The 22660-nt window shown below is 45.7% G+C and overlaps 1 protein-coding gene across 1 annotated transcript in view; it reads right to left on the bottom strand.

The window, feature by feature from the left end:
- Nucleotides 1-237: 237 nt before the first annotated feature.
- Nucleotides 238-22660, bottom strand: part of PARP12 (poly(ADP-ribose) polymerase family member 12) — a 38303-nt gene continuing 15880 nt past the window's right edge. Inside the window, exons 6-12 of the mRNA XM_081799999.1 lie at nucleotides 18526-18721; nucleotides 14720-14861; nucleotides 11829-11925; nucleotides 5493-5568; nucleotides 3540-3670; nucleotides 2563-2714; nucleotides 238-1352 (exon numbers count right to left, since the gene is read on the bottom strand). Coding sequence (XP_081656125.1) covers nucleotides 1027-1352; nucleotides 2563-2714; nucleotides 3540-3670; nucleotides 5493-5568; nucleotides 11829-11925; nucleotides 14720-14861; nucleotides 18526-18721 — 1120 coding nt within the window. The 3' untranslated portion in view covers nucleotides 238-1026. The remainder of the gene's footprint in view (nucleotides 1353-2562; nucleotides 2715-3539; nucleotides 3671-5492; nucleotides 5569-11828; nucleotides 11926-14719; nucleotides 14862-18525; nucleotides 18722-22660) is intronic.

Here is a 22660-nt window from a genome sequence, read left to right as displayed (position 1 = left end):
ACGGAGATGTAGGACCATGTGGCCATATAGTTAGGGCCCCTCTTACGGTTGTGGAAGAAGCCCCAGCAAGTGAGTGGCCCTGAACCTTCAGGTTCATCAGCTTTAGGATAAGTCACACACACAGCCCCCAAGGCCAGTACTGGGGGCTCTGTTATATCCCAAAACCCAGAAAAGTGTCTGTACCCCGCAGGTGCTCGATAAATAGATGCTGAAGAATGAGCTTTGGTTGTCGCCCACTTCAGATAAATATTCTTTTATTTCCATTCTCCGTTGTGACATTTGCAGCACAGGTATTCAAATCTCACAGGAACAGAAAACCCACATTCGGAGGGTGTCCAGTGTGCTCAGATGTGGGAATGGGCCTTCGTGGGCAGAGCCCGGGGGTCCTTGGCAGCCACTCATCCCTGTCACCTTCCACTGAATGGTGTGGACCCCACGACAGGGCCCCAGTGATGCCACACAGTAGCCACTTGCTCTCACACCGTGACTGATGGGCCAACTCCAAGGCCAGAAGCCCAGGAGAAGAGCTGCCTGGATTAGAGCCAGAGCAACAGACAGGGAGGCCTCCTGCACTGATGGCTACTGTGTCATTTTGACAAAAAATTAAACAAGATGCCACTGAGACCCTGAAAAACCAAATGACTCACTGCAGAGACAGAAACTTAAATTTAAAATCAATCCATAAAATAGTATCTAGAAACTCTGTGCCTGGTGCCAATCAGCCGCAAAGTCAACAAAGAGTGTAAGTAATAAAACTTTAACACACTAGTAAAAGGCAGTAACAGGACCACCTATAATCACTTCTGGTTAGTCTAGTAACGAGCCCAAGAGTGGCTTAAAACCGAAAACCATTACCAGTGCGAGATTAAGAATGTAACTTCATCAGGAAGTCAACGTTAAATGAACAGTTCATTAAAAGTTTTTGTTAAAAAAAACAAAAAACAAAAAAAAAAAAAAACCACACCTTCCCGAATAGCTACTCCAAGGAAGACAGGCCTGAAAGGCATTAAAAACACCCTGGCGGGCTCACTGCCGGCCCCCAAAGAAAGATGCCAAGGAGAAGAGGGTGGAGGCCCCCACCATGGGCTTGGTGGAGCTGACGTACTGGATGATGTACTCCGGGTAGACCTGGTGCTTCTCGAAGACCACGAAGATAGAGGGGTCAGACATGCTGTTCACGCAGCTGTCGTAGAAGACGTTGCCAAGGCCCTCCTTGGCCGGGGGGCGGACGAAGGAGGCGTTGCCTCGGACAAACTCCCCCACCAGCACCCGGGCCAGGAACATCGTGTGGGACTTGGTGTCAGATTTGCTGTAGTGGTGGGAATATGCGGCGTCTCGGGCAAAGTAGCTCCCTGCAAGGACACACGTGGGCTCAGCTGGGCGGCGGGGGCGGGGGGTAGCCCGCAGCCTGGAAGGGGAGGCTCGGGTGTCCCGTCAGCCAGGTGACACCCCTGCCTCCCTGTCCTCCCATTTCTCCAGCCTCTTCCCTCATGAAGGGCATCAGAGGCATCACCAAACTCTGAGAGAGAAAACTCAAGTTCTGACTTGGTCCCTCAAATCCTAAAGGTCCCCTGGGCACATCACTCCCTAGCCCCCAAACCTCAGCTTCCTCAGCTCTAAAATGGGGCTGTCATGCCAGCCTCATAGGGTTGGTGCGGAAAGAGCATAAGATCCCATACACGGAGCACTGTAGCCACCAGCAGCCCCGCATCGAGAATTCCGAAGCTCGCTGAATGGGACCTGCACTGGAGGCTGCCACACACACATTCGGATACACAACCCACCACCGGCTTCCGTCCATCCTGCCCCTGCAGCTGTTGCCACACCTGATTAAGGCTGATTGATGGACAAGTGATGGACTCAGAAGACGGGCTGCTGACTACAGCATCACATCATATGAGAAGTTTCAACTTAGCAACCATGTCATGGTTACAGCAAAGAACGTCCTTGTTCTTAAGAGACACTCAAGGAGGAAAGGGCATGATGTATGCCACCTACTGGCAAACGGGTCCAAAGAAATAAAGCCAATGCGGCAAAAGGTTAAAGCTGATGAATCTAGGTAAAATTTATGCAGGAGTTTTAAAAATATTATCCTTGAGACTTCCCTGTGAGTTTGAAATTATTTCCAAATAAAGCTTAAAAATAACACAGGAAAACAGCTAACTCCCATTCCATCTGGGATCTCAAGTGTTCAGATCCCCATTCTGATGATCACAGGGGCACAGTCCGGGGCCGGACTCGGGGTTGGGAAGGCACCTGCTCTCCTCCCTCCACCCATGCTCACCGTCCAGGGCCTCCACTCCACAGGGACACAAAGCCCAGCCTGAGCAGGGCAGCTCCTGCTGGAACCTTGGGTGAGGCTCCTGGCTGCACACGGAGAGGAAGGGTGCCACCAGCTGGGCACGCCCCCCAGAGGGCCAGGAGTCCATAACTCACGGAGTTGGACCCAGTTCATCAACTCACACAGGTTCCCCCATGCCCTCCATCAATTTGCTTTAAAAGGGTTTCCCAGCCCCTGGGAAGAAAGCCGGGTTCTGTCAGCAGGGCCACCTTTGCCCTTACCCTTGCCGTAGGAAGTACCATGAAGACCACAGACCCGCCAGTCAAAGTTCTGCTGGCAGATGGCATCGACGAAATTCACACTGGTGCCATGGAACAGCTGCCTCTCATCGACCACCTTCCCTCCGCTTCTCTTCTGCATCTGCCCTTTTTGCCTAGAATCATGGGACAGGAGGCAGAGGGTGCTTGGTGCCAAATACAGGCCACTTGACCCAAGAAAACACATTGTATGAGAAGCATCCTGAGTCCAGGCCCGTGAGACCAGGGTGAAAAGCACAAGGGAAGCCTTTGCCTCCACAGCTCAAGGCCTCTTCCACTTCTTGAACTCCCGAAGCAGACCAGACCCACTTCTTCCTCACCACCTCGCTTCCCCTGGAGCTTAGCTAGGGAAGCTGGGAAGCTGGGGCATGCTGGTCAGTGGGGGGCCATCCCTCTCCCCCTCAGTTACCCTGATTTCATCACTGGTCCCAGAGTACAGATGACGCTGCTCCAACCCCCTCTTCTGGGGACAGGTCAGCAGGACCCCAGGCCCGCCTTGGTGACCCGCTGCAGATCTCCTCCCTACAAGGACAAGTCGCTAAGCACCCAAAAACATGCTAGTCCTCAGGCACAAAAATGAGGCCCGGCTCCCTGGCTATCAGGACAACAGCTCTATCTTCTTCTGGGCGTGGGTGGCTGACACAGACCAGTCTGCTGATCTTCAGGCAGGGAGGCAGAAGGCACCAGCCCAAGTGCTGGCTGTCACCAGGGCAGCTTGAGCCCCCTCAGCTCTGAGGGATGTGCCAGCACTAAGCTATAAAGACGGAGAGATGGGGAGGAAAGCAGGGACACAGGTCCCGATGCCACCAGCACTGGGCAAGCAGTGGCTGCCATCTCAGATTGTCCCTGAAACCCAGGACACGTTTGGCAAGCAGCTAGCCTCCCATGTATGTACTGGAGGGGATGGTCACCAGCCCAGCAAGAGTGGGCCCCTCACGTACCACTGGTAGACTTCCCAAAGGGCCAGATTCTGGACTCGCTCAATCTTCTGAACAAAGTAGAAAGGCAGCGTACGGTTGAATAGGTTCCAGACCTTTTGATACTCGTCTGATGAAGAACTGAGGGTTATCTTCTGCAGGAAGCAAATATTTTTTGTCTGTTACCCTCAAAGTGTAAAATATAGATCAGTCCCTTCCCAAGGCTGCTCATAAAATGCTAGAACTGCCAGCAAGCCCAGACAGTGATCACCACTCTCCCTTCGCCCAGGGGTGTAGGGGTGTAGTCTCTCCAGCCGTGGGGTGTATGCAGTTTGTGGTCACTTGTCTTTTGTTCACTATGAAACCCTCCTAAAGGACAGGTACGTGATGCTCACGTCAGCACCACTCCGGGTGTCCCCAGGACGTCCCCGCTCCTCCTCTGTACCCACACAGGGCAGACTACATAGTCTACAGGATCAGAGTTGGTGTCAGTAAATGCGGAGTGCACACGTTTGGCGGAGGGGGGCAAACCCCACTAAAGCAGGTTCAGGCTCACGGGCAGCAGTGCGTGCAGCAGGAGCACGCCTCACTGCGAGTGCTAAGGAAGAGGTCAGGCTGGCAGACGGGCACGCATCAACTCAGGAGCCCGAGGAGACTTGCGGGACGGTGCCTGGCTACTGCATCCTCCCAGCCGAGCCCACCTCTCCCTCAGTGCCTTGCTCTGGGAAATAGCACCCCCTAGGGGCCAGGAGGGGCCCTGACCAAGGGCAGCTGACCTCTGCACAGTGACAATCCACAAATTCCTGCACTTGCAGCCTGCACTTAACCAACCACCCTGTTCCCTACTCTACAAGGCTTGGCCCGATGACAGCCTGTTAGGGGATCCCTGGGAAACCCCTCTGTACATGGCCTTCCCCTACCCTGAGTGCAGTCTGAACGTCCACAGGGCTCCTGCAACTGAAACTCTGACTCTGGTTTCCTTGCTCCCATCCCATGGGAGGACATCAAACTCCTCTCCCTCAAGTGGGGACCAGCCTGCCCCCCCGGACCAGACTGTCAAGGGCTCCCATACCTGTCATGGCCTGCAGCTCAGCCCCACAACCAAGCGCTCCACAGCACGGCCCTGACCTCCCTCCTGTTCCCCAGCATCCTTGCACACCCTCCATCCTGACCTGGGCTCCTTCCCTATGCAGTTTCCATTGACCTTTATGTTCGTCCCCTACTTCTGCAGGTACAAGCATCGGCCATCACTTAGGTGTGGACCCAGTGAAGCCTTCCCTATTCCCCTTAATATGGTCACCTCATCCTATGACACTGAGTACTGCTGTTCAGACTCACGCAGCCCTTCGCACGTGTGTCTGGGCTGCTGGGGTCTGGGTGCATGCCGGGGTCTGGGTACAACTCAACGAGAGGAGTGCTCTCAGGGCAGACAAACCCAGAGCCCATCTGCACAGTGCTCGGCAGGAAGTCAGCGTCAGAGGGCAGTCTGAGGGCCCCACATACATGAGGCAGTAGTGGACAATGACCTGAGTACTCTACAGAACTCAGTGTAGCTCTTGTCAGCTGGCAGGCCCGACATGAGCCATGTGAACTGGTGTTCCTGTCTTCTGGTATCTGGCACTTTCCAACAGGAACTCCCCTCTAAATGTCCCTCATCATATGCAAATCCTCCCCTGGTTTTATTTTCTTGCTTAGTAAAACTAATACTTATTGGCTAAGCAGCTGTTAAGCTCCTATTTCTGCCCTTTCCAGAAATTTCCAGGTCATCATCCTTCATCCACAATACATCCTTTCCCCTTGGGGCCACAACCATTTTCCTGGTGGTCATCCAGCCTTAAAATCCCCAAGACCAGAAAATAAAACCCCACACAGCTCCTCCCTCCAGCCCCAGCCTGGCCTCACAGCTTCCTCAGTCTTCTCACTCACTATGTCTAAGAACACCCTCCTCCATGGCCCAAGGCAGCGCAAGTCCCATACCTTAAAGCCAGGGTCTGGCAGGGCTGAGGGATCCCAATGGTCTGGGATGCTCTTTGGGCCTTGAAACTTGACACTGCTACAAAATGTAAACAAAAACACTGAGATTTTGTTCTTAGACTCAAGCAGATCTACTATCAGCAGCCGCCACTAGCTGGTACCACCAGTCTGGGGTCTCAGCCTAACATTTTGTAAAAGCAGGTAAAAGGTGAGGAGACACCTAAGCACACTATCCACCATGTAGGAGCACGTCTGTCTTTGCCCACGTGGCCAAACCCTAAACAATCAGGCACGAGGGATCCATTTCTCACCTGTATCTCAACACTTGCATGGAAGGCAGAGAGTATCTGATAAAAGGAGCACACACAAACTTTCATCCACAATTTAAAAATTCAAAGAGCTCTTTTTTCAAGCAGCCTCAATGAGGTATAATTGGCATACAAAAACATTTTAGAAAATGTATGTCAAAACTCATTTGGCAGGAGCACCTAGGTGGCGGTCAGTTGAGCATCCAACTTGATTTCGGCTTAGGTCATGATCTCAAATCATGAGATCAAGCCCTGCGTCAGGCTCCGCACTCAGCAGGGATTCTGCTTGGGATTCTCTCTCTCCCTTTCCCCCTCCCCCAACACTCATGCTCATGCTCTCTCTCAAATAAATAAATGAATCTTCAAAAAAAAAAAAAAGAAACCTCGTCTGACAGTAGAAGTTTGACTGGAACTGCTAAGAGGCTATTTGCAGTCTGTATATATCCTATTTAAAGGGACTAAGCTTATTTCATACCACTGCAATATCAGCATGTTTAATTACAGGTTTCACATAACATAAGCACCATATGATCTTTCCAAAAAACCTAAGTAAAGAAAGACTGAGTTCTAAAAGACAAGGGACCCAACAGGTCTAGGAACAGGGACTACATCCCTATAATTCGAAATCCTTCTGACTCCATTTCAGAATGCTCTGTTCTTCCTACAATAGATCTACCTTCTGTTTCCACTGGCATGAGACATGTACCTTCACCCTAAGCTTCAAAGAACTCCCACAAATAACTCTCCTAGGAAAACAGCACAGTTATAACTAACCAAGGTCCCACAAGCAAGAATCAGCCAGAAATAGACCATGGAGACTGAAGATGCTGAAATTATGAGGCAAGATTATAAGATTATAACACAACAATTATTCTTTCTGCGTTTAAAGAAATATAAGACAAACTTTAAAAATATATGCAAGGAACTGAACTATAAAAAGATGTGGAGGGTTTAAAAAAGAACCAGAAAGAACTTCTAGAAGTGAAAGAGACACTCTTTGCAAGGACAGGCTTGCAAGCAGGGCAGACCACCTGAGGAGATAAGGAGTGAGCTGAATGAGAAGGGAGGGCAGTTATCCAGAACGGGGCCCCAGCAATGAGGGGATGGGAGATGTGGGGGAGAAGCTGGGACATAGAGAAGAGAGAGAGAAGGCCTGGATCTGGTCCAGAACCTAACCAAAGCTCTGAAAAGAGAGGAGAGGAAAGGCTGAAGGCTATTTTAAGGAGAACAAAGGAGACTCAGTGACACAAAGTTCTAAGAAGCCCCAAGAATCTCCAACAGGATAAATAAAAGCACATGCCCAGCCACACCAGGGTTAGAGTGCATAACAGCAAGACCAACACAATCTGAAAATCAGCCAGAGGAAGACAAGAGTGAGTCTGGAAAAGGGGCTCTGGTTAGACTCACAGCTGATTTTCCAACCGCAGCAATGGAAACCAGGGGACAGTGGAATGACCTCTTCAATGTTCCAGGAGAAAATAACCACACCCCAAAATGCTATAACCAGGGAAAATATCTTTCAGGATTGGGGGCAAAATAAAGATGTACTCAGGCAAACAAAAACACAGTTTTCCAACAGACCTTCATCTAAGAAAATCTGAAAGAACAAAGCAGTAAAATGTGGGTAAATCTAATGAAACATTCATTGTTTAAAGTAACAGTACCTCATGAAGTTAAAAAACAAGAGAGGAAATTAATGGAATAAGGTATATGGGAGCTCTTACATTATGTGACAGGAGGACAAAGATGCTGACCGACTCATACCTAAGAACACGTTACAATTTCTAGTGTGGCCTTTAAAAAAAAAAAAAAAGTAATACAGTGTATAACTTCCAAACTAGTAGAAGCGGGAAAAAAAATGAACAAAAATATCCATAAGTCGGCAAGAAAAGAAAAAATAGGACTCAATCACATGAATAAAACATTTTAATGGAGGCTAGTAGGACAGTAAGGAACTAAACCAGAGAGCTGATGTGTAAATGCCATTTCAAACTTGCCCTCAAACTCTGGTATTATAACTTTGGAATGTGGAGGTCATATTCTGTGACCCTGTCATTCATGTAAACAGAGAAGTTGTTTCTGAAAGCGACCCACTCTCCGAGTCCCAGCTGGCCAAAGAGGCCCCAGCAGCCTTGCTTGCTAGAGTTACGACAGCTGTCTACTGTCACCTGGGTTGCATGGACACTGTGTGACTCTCAGGTCAGTGGGGAGATCCTGAATCAGTCATATCTTAGTCTGAATTTGATCAAAATGATCACTTTTATTTCTGATGTGTGGTGTCTGTGGCCCCCTGAAGACTACGTTACAGTGATAACAAAAGACATCCAGTCTCAGAAAGGCGACAGACATATTTTTCCAAACTGTATCTAAGGTAGGCTCTGATTAGGGAAAAAATCAAAAATAACTTCCAGAAGTAGAAGCAGCCACAGTTAACTAAACTCCTAATCCAGAAGCAATACACAAGAGAGATGGATACATTTCACTAAAAAATAAACATTTCTGCATGGGTAAAATACTCTATAAACAAAGCTGACAACTAAGAAATCAAGAGAAAAGGTTTGTGATTTGTATAAGAAACTGAGTGCTCATCTCCCCAGTAGATAAAAGGCTCTTAACGTATTAAAAAAAAATACCAAAAGCTGACAGAAAATTGAACAAAAAGACATACTGTCCATAGAAAAAGGCAAATGGCTGTAACAGTTAGGAAAAAATACTAAACTTCATTCAGAAGAGAAAGCAAATCAAAATGCACTGTTAACACCCTTTGCTACCCATGAGAAGAGCGAAAGTCCAAGAGCTTGATGACTCACTTGTTGGCAAGGCCAAGGCAAACAGGTACCTCAAGCATCTTGAGGCAAAGTGCATAATGGTTCAACCCTATTAAGAGGAATTTGCATTCACCTTCTCGAACTTTAACCTCCATGAATATGAAACAGCACGTATACCAGATCATCCACTGTGGTGTTTCCCTTGTAACAACAAAAGACCTAAAACAATGCAAAATATCCCTCCAAAGGGGACAGATTCAATAAAACAGGGTATGTACTGGTGATGGAGAGCTATGAAGACAGATAGATTTCAGAAGACTTCAGCGTCCTGAAAGGGAATAATTATTTTTTTAAAAGATTTTATTTGGCTGAGAGAGAGAGTACAAGCAGAGGGAACGGCAGGGAGAGGGAGAGGCAGGCTCCCGCTGAGCAGAGAGCCCGATGTGGGGCTCATGACCTGAGCCAAAGGCAGACGCTTAGCCGACTGAGCCACCCAGGTGCCCTGGGAATAATTATTTTTAAGTGGAAAAGAAAAGGTACAGAACAGTACATATAGAACGCTACCTTTAGTGCAAGAAAAGGGAAATCAGAAAATACTTTTATGTATATGCATTTGCTCGTTTTTGCAAAAAGAAAGATAAGGATAAATCCAAAATGTATGTAAATGGCTACTCATTGTGCAAACATTGGAGACAACAGGGAGGAAGATACTGACTACTAAGTATACCTTTTTCTTGGACTGATAGTATGGAACTCCTTTAAATGACCATGCTCCACAAACACAACCACTGAAGTCCATCTGCGGGGCCCCAGAAGAACCAGCAGAGAAACTATCGGTTCACCGTGAAACAGAAATGAGCCCGATTTCTCTGGCTAAAGGAAGGTGTAGCTGGCTGACGACAACAGCTGAGGCTGTGACACACCCAACTGTACCTGGCGCTGTAGTAGCTGCTGCCATCCAGGCCACTCTCCCCCTGTATGTGGCCATGTAGACTGGACAGGAAGGACCCTTCTCCCAGCTCCAACCCCAGGATATCTGCACTCAGCCTAAAACTACTGGTTCAGAGGGGGTCTGATCAGAACCAAGCTCATAAATATGCCCCATCAGCTGCAGGAGGGCCCTCTCCTGCTCCTAAATGCTTACAAAGACAGGGGCTCCCCTCGTGGCTTCTGGTAGTCACACGGGAACCCGCCCTGAGGATGCAGCTGGCCTCTTAGTGCCTGCAGCATCCATTTTTGGGTTTTTGGTATCCCATGATATTCAAGTACATAAAACCATGAAATACAGGGGGTTTTTTTTCCATTGGCATATAATTCCATTATTTTTCTATTACTTCAACATTTTCAAACACTCAGGTCTATGATTCAACTATTTGACTGAAAATACAAGCTGATGAGCCAGCTTCAAGCCTAGACTGGCTTGCAGATCACAACAAGCAGCCTTATAATTGTGTATCACAAATCTTCTACCCACAAAGATGATGCTCTGGCTCCAAGCCTTTCCCAGCTCGTGGCACATGGATGCCAGCAGTCAAACTGCCACAGGTGACTCGGCATCAGAGCTGGCATTCATTCGTGATGCAACCAGAGCACAAAGAGCAACGTGTTTTGTTAGAAGCCAAGACCGCAGCTCACGCTACCAATAACAAAATCTGACTCTAAAAACAAACAGAAAAACCCAAAGAGCTACTGAAAAGATCCCTTCTAAGTTATAAAAAAGATACAATCACTTGAAGATGGAAACAGAGAGTAAATATGAGAAGTGAGATTATTACTGTCCCCTAATCATTCTCTAAATTATACCCTAAGTCAGGAAGCAGTTTTTTGGTTTCTGGAAAAATCTGCACAAGAATACCTTTATGACTCAGTAACACCACTTGCAAACTTACAGTTAAAATATCTAATTATACGGGGCACGCCTACGTGGCTCAGTTAAGCATCCCACTCTTGATTTCAGCTCAGGTCATGATCTCGGGGTCGTGGGATCAAGCCCCATGTCGGGCTCTGTGCTGAGTGTGGAGTCTACTTGAGAGTCTCTCCCTCTGCCCCTCCCCCCTCCACAAATACCCTCTCTCTCTCAAATAAATAAATCTTTTTTAAAAAATCTAATTAAAGGGGAACCCTCTTACACTGTTGGTGGGAATGCAAGCTGGTGCAGCCACTCTGGAAAATAGTATGGAGGTTCCTCAAAAAGTTAAAAACAGAGCTACCCTATGACCCAGCAATTGCACTACTAGGTATTTACCCCAAAGATACAAATGTAGTGATCCAAGGGGCACGTGCACCCCAATGTTTATAGCAGCAATGTCCACAATAGCTAAACTATGGAAAGAGCTAAAAAACAGATAAAGATGTGGCATATATATATATGCATACACACACACACACACACACACACACACACAGAGAGGAATATTATGCAGCCATCAAAATGAAATCTTGCCATTTGCTACAACGTGGATGGAAGTAGAGAGTATTATGCTGAGTGAAATAAGTCAATCAGAGAAAGACAATTATATGATCTCACTGATATGTGGAATTTGAAACAAGGCAGAGGATCACAGGGGAGGAGAGGAAAAAAATGAAACAAGATGAAACCAGAGAGGGAGACAAACCATAAGGACTCTTAATCTCAGGAAACAAACTGAGGGTTGCTGGAGTGGAAGGGGGTGGGAGGGATGGGTGGCTGGGTGCTGGACACTGGGGAGGGTATGTGTTGTGGTGAGCGCTGTGAATTGTGTAAGACTGATGAATCACAGACCTGTACCCCTGAAACAAATAATACATTATATGTTAATTTAAAAAATCTAATTATATGATTTTTTTTCCAGTGTCTTAGTTTTTTTTTCCTTTATTTCATGTTGCATTTGGTTTGGCACCTTAATGCTTTAATTAGAAATTAATTAATCTACACCACAATTAGAATAATACTCTGACATCTTTCTCTCTATAAACCTGCATTATATTTATCATCTTATGATCCATGCTAATACTTCTCTCACTGAAATGTGCTAAGTGTACCCTGATTTTCCAGTTTCATGAATTCTCAGACCTTTTCTGGAACGCTGATATTAACACCAGCACTATGGTATTAAGTTAAGGAAAGTACAAAGGTACTGGGGGGCGGGGCTGGGCACTTGGAGACAGAGCGCTGGCATACTCAGTGACATAAGCCAACAAACCCTCTTACTGCATTAGCCAGTCTGAGGAGGCTTTCTGTATGTGCAGCAGAGCACCCCCCACCCGGTACACACGCCACCTACCAGGCTTGCTTCACCTTCACCTCCTGCGGGGACACGTATCTGGGTCTCCGGCAAACCTTTCTGACTGTGCCATAGACCAGGTTTTTCTGAACAAACACTGGAAAAAAAAAAAAAAAACCACCAAATGCATATACACACACAGGACAGCAATGTTTTATAAATACAAGCTAAATGGGTTGGAAACTAATCCAAATGTGTAAAGCCTAGAATCAGTCTGTTAAAAAAAACTAGGCAATTTTCACATTTCAAATATTCATAAAGAAAATAGGTATCCTTAGGAGACTGGGTTTAATGAACACATGAATGATGAGTAACTGACGTATCAATTATACATGAGTACTTTTAAATTGTTCCTTCCAATCTTGTTTAAACTATTATTTTGCTTAGCAATTTTTCCCAACTTGGATATAAAAAAAGCTTCAGCCCAGCCTGAGACCAAATTACCACATCTTGAGCCAGTGGGATTTAGAATTAGTGTAATAATTTTACTCTTATGGCTTTTTAAAATTTGACTAAACCGACCCCACAGCAGTATTTCCCAACCTTTTTAAACCTGTACCATCTTTAATAAACAAAATTCTTGCCCCATGCCCACCCCCAAGATCCTCAGGTTCATCCTAAGGGTTGAGGAGACACTGACCCCGAGATGAAAAATCACAAATACCTCTGAGCTCAATTACATGTCCCTAGCCACCAGGAAAACCCTGTCACGTCTTACTTTCTGCACTTAGAGTACAAAACCAGTTTTTTTTTTCCACTTAAAAAACATTTTAATATTAATTTGTAGGTTTCTGTAACTTACGTTACTGCATTTGAGCATACACTGTGTGATTACCGAGGTGTGTGTCCCTCATGCTGTCGCCCAGGTGGTCATCAAGATCGGCACTCCCAGGGGTCCTCCACATTCTAATCAGGAGCCCATGCATCAGACATGGCTACCACAAGCCCTACTGTTGTCCACCACTCAAATCCCATCAATGATTAGCACACTTACATGGGTTTTTATTGGCCTGTTGACTGACATCATGATAAATCTCAAATGGGTTTTCACTGGTAAAACTACTTAAGACATGCAGACTGGCTAAATATAAGTGAGACCCACTCCCTACCCTTCCACAGACAGGAAAAGGTGAGACTTTTCCCCTAATTTACCCTCAGCAGGGATACACTAGGCTACGTCCCTAAACAAGCGTGACCTTAGGGATTCTACCCTTCTGATGCCAGCTAACAGATGTCGGAGTTCTGCCTCTGGAATCTTGGCACTGACGGTGGCCTTGAGTGATGCTTGGGACAAGAGTCCCTAAAATGACAGCACTGAGTCTTCCTCAATCCTACAGAACCAATCATTTGACCTGCTGTGTGCATTTCTTAACTGTACTTGTTTCCTAATAATATTTAGTTCATAAATGTGTCTGGCAGATTTGGGTCTGAGACTTGCTTTCGCTACACCTTTCAGTGAGATGGGAAACTAGCTCACCTCAGACTACTTCTATAGCTGCTGGGATCCACCACCAACAAAAAGAACTGAGTGAGTCTGGGTCAGGTGGGGTGAGCACACTTTTTCCTGCAGTTTGCAGAAAACTGTATGCATGTGCTTTTTCCCCACCCTTATCCTGATTCTCTGTTATGTCCCCTGGGGATGCAGCCTAGGTTGAGAATGATAAAGGCTGCATCTGACATTTCTGGTTTTGATATTTTCTAGATATTTAAAAGGAGTATTTCAACCAGTTGCCAGCCACAGTCCGATCGGTGCTTAGACTCAATCCTCGTGTAGCTTGCCATCCCCTTTTGTGCATTTTTATCTATCAGACTACGGACCGCAAACCACCTGACCTGCGGCTGGTGTTCTCCAGCAGATGCCGAAAGCCGGTAAGCAGTTGTCCCTGCAGAGCAGAACACGCTTTTACGTTCTCTGGAAGGGCACACTGAGGGGGCAGCGATCCTACCTTCAGCAAGATGATAAGCACTACAAAACCACAGCAGGGCAGGTCAAGTGGTTTTAGGATAACTCACCACATATACTTTGCTGCCCTCCACACAGAAGAAGGTCCACAAAAATAGAGAAAACAGCAAACCGCATTTACAGGAAGGCCCAGTGAATTCCCTCAAAAGGTGCTGAACGTTCAGAAGGATTCAGAGTTTAAAAGGTAAGGCAACACTGAGTTAAACTGAGCTGAACTGATAAATCCATAAGGAAACGGCTTAAGAGAAGCCACAAAAAAAACCTAAAACTTAAAAAAAAAAAAAAAAATCCTCCAAAGTCAGTCACTAGATGAACTGGCCAAAGGGTATTTGGTCTGTTTCTATCTGTTTGCAAAGGCAACCAAGACAAGTCACTGAAAGCTCAGTGTCAGGACACCACAGGCACAGGATAATCTGCTTCCAGCAACTTTTAATCAAAGTGTGTGTCTAGCACATGTTCCATCCGCAGCCCACCTAGGCCACAGGTGCCGACAGAGGACAACATGGAGCTGTCACGCTGGGAGAACGAGGCAGAGCGCAGAGCGGAACAGCTAGGACATCAGTCAGGGACTGAGGTTAACCCTGGGACCAGAGGGACTTGTCCGTGGCCTACAAGACCAGCACCACAGCACACACGCGGACCCGGCCTGTTCCTTCACACTTCGGGCTCCTGTCCTTCCTCAGGCTCCTCTCCCTTCACCTCCCCCTCCCGGGGCAGCTTCTCCTCCACCCCCCTGGGCTGCCATCATTGGTTATAGGTCTGTCTCCCCTTGCAGGTGGACAGCATTTCAGGAACAAGGACCCCCCCCCCTCCCGTTTCTTTCCTGGGCCCCAGTGTGTACATGGACCTTCTCCAGGGCGAAGGCAGAAAACGCAGAGCCAACAGACGGCCAAGCCCTGCTGGGTGAGGGCAGCAGGTCAGGACGTACCTTTGAAGTCTAACTCGTATCTGTGCTTTCCAGCCTGGAACTTCAGGATGGCTGCCTGGGCGTCAGAGCCCGGTGCACAGTATGCCAGGTAGGCCTTCTCCAAATCGCTGCTGCTGACAGTGGTCACGGGGTGCTCCATGCCCTACAGGGGAAAGCCAGAGACTTCGTGAAGGCAAGACCCTACAATGATGAAGAAAGCTGCTGGGTGCGATCCACACCACACTGCAGACATGCCCACGGTGGATATCCGTGTCATGGGGGAGGCAGGGGAGTGGGGAGCGAGGAGCCAGGGAGCAGGGGTGTGGCAGGAGAGGGAGGCACAGAATAGAAGCCAACACAAATGCCTCCTAAAAGCTGCCCAGGAAAATAGTAAACGCAGGTCCTACTAATCAGGATAAGCGTATGGCAGCAAAAGAAGGAGGAGCATTCAAATTACTCATAATGGATGACATAACCATTCGAATAAAGGTGGGCACCCACACTGAATTCTCCAATCCTCTTGGAGGGATGGCCTGAGCACGGCTGCCCCTTCTCTACCCATTCTTGTACCCACCACCCTTTAGAGCGTAGTCCTCCTCTGTCCTTTTCCTGGGCCCGTGGAGAGCTCTTCTATTTTTCAATTATCCATTTTGATCCACACCTTCTCTCCAATTACCTATAGGATATCTAAGATTTGGGGATGACTGAGTTTGAATTCTGGCTCCTCTATAACTGCGACAAGTTATTTAACCTCTCTAAACCTCAAATGATCTCAACAGAACAGTAACAGGAACAGTAACAAACTTAAATCATACTCCATCATGATCCAAGAGTGCCATCCCATCCTTAAAGGGCTGGGACAATCATTAAAACAAGGCATGCAGAGCACTTAGGACAGTGCCTGGAACAAAATGCAAAGGTGCCACAGAAATATCAGGCGGGTACTAGATATACCAGCCTGAAGTTCAAAGAGGAATCTATCTGGTCTGGAGATAGAGGTGTAGAGATCACTTAAGGTGGCCACTAACGTCAGAAGAATGGGGTCCTGGGCTGGACTCTGGACACCGCAACAGTCACGAAGGAGAGCGGAAAGAAGCAGCCCATGAAGGAGACAGAAGGAGCAAGACAGCCAGGAGAGTGAGGAGGGAGTGGGCGAAGTCTGGAAATGCCGCAAGATTTGGCACCTGGGCCCTTGACCCTTTGCCAGCGTCTATAGCACAGCAAGGGTTATGCCCGGCAGGGCCCCACCTCCTACGGGCACTCCATGAAAAGTGACAAGTAACAGGAACAGAAGTCAGATCCTGGCAAGTAGAGGAATAAACAGGGGTCTTTCCTTTCCAGTAGAGATGGATGGGTTGTTCAGGTACAAAAGGGTGAGGGCAATTGTAGAGGTTTTAGATCAAGGCAAAGATCACAGGAAAGGGGGAAAAAAAAATGCCAAATATCAACTGACAGGAGAAGCCTGTTGAGAATGATCCAAAGAGGATACAGGTCAGGGTAAGGCATCCTGGAGCCCAACACCTCAGGGAGGTCAAGGTTAACACAGGAAAATTCAGTGGGCCAAGAACAGTAATACCTTTATACCCAAGATTAGGCTATGAATTGAATTGTGCCACGCCCATCACCAAAAAAGATATAAGCTGAAGTCTTAACTCTAGTGCCTCAAAACTTGACCTCACTGCAGGTGTAATTAGTTAAGATGAGATTATATTGGAGTAGGATGGGCTCCTAACCCACATAACCTATGTCCTTGTAGGAGAACAGCCATGCCATGTGCAAACGGACACAGGGAGAAGGCCACTTGATGACAAGGCAGAGACTGGACCGAAGCACCCACAAGCCAGGGAAGCCACCAGAAGCTAGGAAGAGGCAAGTATGATTCCTAACAGGTTTCAAAGGGAACATGGCCCTGCTGACACCTTGATTTCCAGTATCTAGCTGTGAGACAATGAATCACTGTTGTTCCAAGCCACCCAGTTTGTGGTACTTTGTTATGGCTGCCTCAGGAAATTAATATAGGGTGGAGGCAATTGTGGACCTGAAATTGGCCTGTACATCCTGAGCTCAGGCAGAAAAGAACCTAGCTTCCCTGAATCAAAAGAAAATGATCCTCAACTGGCAATTAGCAGAAAACTAAGAAAGAAATCCAAATATGGGGTGACACCAGAAGTGTGTGAGGGAAAGGAAAAGCTAGAACGGACAGGCCACCCTATGAGAGGATCCAGCTGATGGTACCAAATGAGACCACACAACCAAAAGTCACTGAGTCCACACATGTGCATCTGTACCCCAGCATGTGATGCATCCAGGTCATTCCCAGAGATTCTCACTGTTCTAAAAGATGTTATATACTGACTATACTTCAAGAAGGAAGTAGCAGCATAGAAAGGAAAAAGGGAAAGCCCTAAGTATGGGTTGTTTGGAGGAGAAAGGCCCCCACTTCCTAAAGTCGTGACAATCCAGTTTGCAAAGTCACCCAGGGAAACATACTTTTGCATAGGTGTCCCTAGGGTCTCATGTCATCCCACTCAGCTCCCCAAGAAGGGGGACAAATCACAAAACGAAATGTGAGACGTTGTCACATTTGCTAAGTGCTTCTCACCTGCCATGGGTTCCTCCATGATGTCACCAGGTAAGCTAAGCTCCATTCACAGAGCATAACCAGCCCCGCATTCTCTCCTGCTCCTCCATGCCAGGCATGACCTCTCCCCTCCTGCTCCTGACCAAACCAAGAACAATGCCGGGGAGCCTCCTTGAACAAATTCACATGGCAAGGAAGCCGGAAGAAACCCCAGGATGCTCAAGAGGGGGAGATGGGTGGGAAAGAGGGCAGATGGAACAGCCACCAAGGAAAGGCAGGCACTGGAGGATGTAGAGGGGAAGCAGATGAGGGCTCAAGGGGCTCAAGGCCCCTACTGAGAGTGACCATGACCAACTATCTAGAGGGCAGCAAATACTCTGTCCTTCAGCCAGCCAATGTCTGTGCCCTGAGGACCTGCTAGGTACAGGCACTATCCTCCACACGGGGCACACCGGTGGCACAAGAAAGACCTAACTCCCTGCTCTCATGCAACTCTCATTACAGTGTTCCCAGACAAGACGACATTCCAGGTGCAGGCAAGAACAAGAATCTCAGGCTTTTATATAGCCTCTTACAACCTGGAAGAGTATAAATGTCTATCAGACCACATATCCCAATATTCATTTTGGAAAGCTGTCCCTATAGACGTGGTGACCTCCCTATCCTTGTACCTCTACAGGTGACCAGGGGGCTCCCTCTAATCTGATCCAGCCATGAACATCTTCAAATAATTAACAGCAGCAATGAGATCCAGATTCCAAATCAATACCTGAAATAAATCCATTTTCTCACACTTGCCCACGTTCTGTGAAGTTGCTGCTACAGAGAAGGCAGAAAGCCACCTTCAAAAAGCCTTAAAAGTTTATTGTGCAGCTACACAAACTCTCCTGCACACACAGGCACTTCCTCTGGAGCTACCTGTTCGACAGTAAGAGAGGCATCTTTCTTTGCCATTTAACAAAACCAATGAAGAAAAGTCATCTTACTGTAATTTACAGTCACTCAGTTCTCATGAGGCCAACAGATACCTACACATTCAAAGACAGAACCTCATACAAAGGAACAATTCACTAGTTTTGCCCTTATTCCCCCAAAGCAAGTGAGTCATAGGGGGATCTGGGGATCTCTGGCTCTGTCAAGGACTCTCCAAGGACTGTCCAGAACAACCCTCATGCTCATGTCTGGAACAGCTCCTCCATCATGGACCCTTGGGGGAAAACACTTGCCCTCTTTCCATGACACTTACTTGTTTTCCATATTCCTGCCAAGAACCAAACTCGTCAGTCCAGTACCAAACCCAGTCGGTGGTGAGGATGAAGTGTGGAGGTTTAGTAACTGAGGAGGCTGTGGAGAGGCGGCGGGCTGGTGCAGCGCCAAACATCATGGAGTCAAAGTCTAGGCAATCGAAGTGAAAGTTGCTGGCTAACTCAGCACACAAGATCCTGCAAAAGAACGTGAGAGGTAAACCCGAAATCTCCACCAGCCAAGTGAACACTCAGATTCCACCTGTGGTCTTCTAGAGGCTCAAACGGTAGATGTGAACATAAATGGGACACACATCTTAAGGGGAAAAAAGGTTCCACGTGGGAGGAGGGGAGGAGAGTTGGTTCTTATAAAAAATAATAATACTAATAATAAAATTAAAATTCTCTGAAAATAAAACTAATCTCTGCATGACTGATCAAGGAAAAAAGAATATTAGAAATACATAAGGTAAAAAATTAAAAATGCCATAGATACTAAAAGGGATATTATAAGCAACTTTATGACAATTAGTTTGACAATAAGTAAAATAAACAAACTCCTGAAAAAAATCAAAAATTTACCAAAACTGACTCAAGAAAAATAGAAAACCTGACTGATCCTCTAACAATTTTAAGACACTGGTCAGTGGTTTAAAATCTTCCCATAAATTAAATATTGCACCTAGATATTCTTATAGACACATGCTTAATCATTCAGGAAAAAATAATTCTAACTTTACATAATTTTTTTCAGAGAACAGAAAAAGAAACCATCCCAATCCCATCCTTATGAGGTTAGATACTTCTTAATATAAAAACCAGGTCAAGATAATATGAAAAAATTATAGACCAATCTCACTCAAACATGGATGCAAAAATCTTAAATTAACTACTGGCCATCCAAATTCAGCAGAGAGAGAGAGAGAGAGAGTGTGTGTGTGTGTGTGTGTGTGTGTGAGAGAGAGAGAGGGAGAGAGAATTGCATTAACTATGACTTAAGCCTAGAAATGTGGTGGACTTATCAACAGAAAATTAATGTCATTAACTGCATTAACAAGTAAAGGAGAACAAAACATGGGCTCTTAATACAGAAAAAGCTCTCAATAAAATTCAATTTTTATACACAATTAAAAAAAAAAAAAAAACCTCCCAGAATACTAGGAATAAAATTAGGATTTGTTAGCAAGGCCAAAGGTTCCAAACATTCACTCCTGCTTCAGGTGAAACATTTAATAATTACTCCTTTTAAAATCAAGGGAAAAAATAAGAAAAAATAATATTCCAGCTGTCACCACTTACATTCAGCATGGCACAGGAGGTCCTAGCCACTACAATAAAGCAATAAAAAGAACATGCATAAGAATAAAAAAGAAAGAAATTAAAATGCTATTCACAGGGGCGCCTGGGTGGCTCAGTCGGTTAAGCCTCTGCCTTCAGCTCAGGTCATGATTCCAGGGTCCTGGGATCAAGGCCCGCATCGGACTCATTATTCAGCGGGGAGTCTGCTTCTCCCTCTCCCCCTCCCTCACCCTATGCCCCCCACTTGTGCTCACTCTCGCACTCTCAAATAAGTAAAATCTTTTAAAAAGTGCTATTCACAGAAATTAATTTCTAGGTAGACATGAAGAGTAACATAGACAACTTTGAATTATAGTTAATTCAAATTATTAGTAGAGTCTTCTGAGTTAAAATATTTTAGTAAAGTTGCAAGATACAACAGTTGACAAAAGTTTTGTCATTTCTGTGCATCAGCAGAAAGAAACATAAAATTTTTTTACTGGGGATGCAATGTACAACATGATGACTATAGTTAGCAATGTTTTATGGCATATTTAAAAGTTGCTAAAAGAATAAATCCTAAAATCTCTCGTCATATCATAAGGAAAAAATTGTTTTTGTAACTGTATGAAGTGAGGGAGGTTAACTAAACTTATCGTGGTGGTCGTTATGCAATATATACATCTATCAAGTCATCATGCTGCACACCTTACACTTCTACACTGCTGTAGGTCAATTCTAGCTCAATACACCAGGAAAAAAAAGTAATTCTCTAACAAAAGATATCCAAGACCTTAATGGAGAAATTACAGAACTACTGAAAGGTATTTTAAAAGATTTAAATAAATCAGATACTATCATGTAAATCAAGAGAAAATCTCAGCATCATTATGATGTCAATTCTTCTAGGACTGTCAATTTCAATTTCAAAATTGAGTGCAATTTCACTTTCAAAAATCACAACAGGATAAACCAGTGAGATTTAGAAATTTCTAAAGAGGAGCAAAAGACCAAGAGCATGGGCAGTTCAAAGACAGATAAAATGGGAGATTGCCTTACCAGATGCCAACACGTCCTCTAAAGCTCCACTAGGTAAGACTGTGGCACAGAGACAGACAGACCAACGGAAGAGAAGAGGCCAGAAACAGACTTGGGTATATTTGCTAATTCCGCACCTGCCACAAGTAGCACTGGAAATCCGTGGAGAAGAGACGGCTTACTTAAACAAGTGGTATTTGGCACATGAGTCTGAAAATAAGCTATAAAATGTGTTAACATTCTGCCAAATCTGGTTCAATTCTGATGGGTTTAAAAATAACTGCTGGCAATGGATGGTGGGGATGGCCGCCCAACAATGTGAATTTAATACCACTGCAGCGTACCCTTAAAGATGGTTAAGATGCCAAATTTATTTTATGTGTGTATTATTGCCACAATTTTAAATTTTTTAAATTAAATATGTTTTTAAAAAGCAGTTTTGGCAAAACTGGTTAATTCATCTGTGTAAGAATGAAAGTGGACTCATATTTCACCAGTGAAAGAGTAAAACATTGAGACAGTCCTTAAAACATTGAGACTTTTTAAAGAAAATTTAGAAAGATTTTCTTATGGTCTTGGGATAAGGAAGGACTTCTTAGGACTCAAAAAGTACAAAACCATAAAGGAAAAAGATGGATAAGTACTTCTCTATATTAAAATATACCATAAGCTGACAGGAAGAGTTTATTTTCAATGCACATTTAATATCCAGAAATTTAAAGAATTCCTAAAACTAACTAAACACACAACCTTCCCCTTCAACAAAACAAGCAAACTACAAGGACAGACACTTCAGAGGAAGCACAAATGGCCCATAAACATGTGAAGAGATACTTTACCTCGTTAGGACCCAGAGATATGCAAGCGGAGGCACCAGGCTGGGAAAAGTTCAGATGGCAAACAATACCAAACATTAGGGAGACGGTCACCACAGACTGTGAATGGGGGTGGAAAGCGGCGCCATCACTTCAGAAAACAATTTAGCATCACCTGGCAGAGCTGAAGGTGGACCCAGCCCACCCCCACCCCCCCCAGTTTCATCCCCGAACATCTGCCCCACAGAAGCCCTCGCGCATGTGCACCAGAAGACAAGCACAATGTGGCTCAGTCTTGAGAACAGAGCACTGAGAGAAAGGCACTAGTCATGGTGGAAGAGAGGGTAAGGCTCCATTTAGATGGGGTTCAAGAGCAGGCGAGACTAATCTGTGGTGACAGATGTTGGAACAATGGTGGCCCATGGGTGGGCACGGATGCAAAGGGGACAGGAGAGGACTTTCTGGGGTGATGAAAATGAGCTCTACTTGGATAAGAGTGTCCCGCTACATGAGCACATGCATTTGTCAAGACTCAGTGAACTATACAATTACTATCTGTGCAATTTCCTCAGAAAAAGAGAGAGGGGGGAATATGTGAGCCAATTCATCTTCCAAATGGGAACAATTTGTTTCACATACTTTACCAGAAGCCATTTGTGCATAACTGCACTCTAAGCACAAATTTATTTTTCCCCACTTAAAAAGTAGGCTTAAATTCTCTTCTTGGCAACATATTTTAGCAAGTTCAATCCACAATATGAGGAGTATTTGAAAATAAGCCTCCCCGGGACTTGCCAATTCACTCTGAATTGACTAAGTGAAAATAGTGAGACACGCTTAGAAAAATTAAAAAGTTAAAAGCCGAACAATAAACAGTAGTTCAGCTGCAGGACTTTACACAAAATGGCTAAAATTTCACAAATGAATGCCTCTCGCTTTTCTGCAGTAATCAATGTGGATATAGGTATATGATCAATCCCAGCAGCAAATGATTCAAAACTTACTT

This window comes from Leptonychotes weddellii, chromosome 12 (genome assembly GCF_054177405.1).
Source record: "Leptonychotes weddellii isolate Sample4059 chromosome 12, ASM5417740v2, whole genome shotgun sequence".
Taxonomy (NCBI): Eukaryota; Metazoa; Chordata; class Mammalia; order Carnivora; family Phocidae; genus Leptonychotes; species Leptonychotes weddellii.
This window is presented reverse-complemented; position numbering and strand designations above follow the sequence as displayed.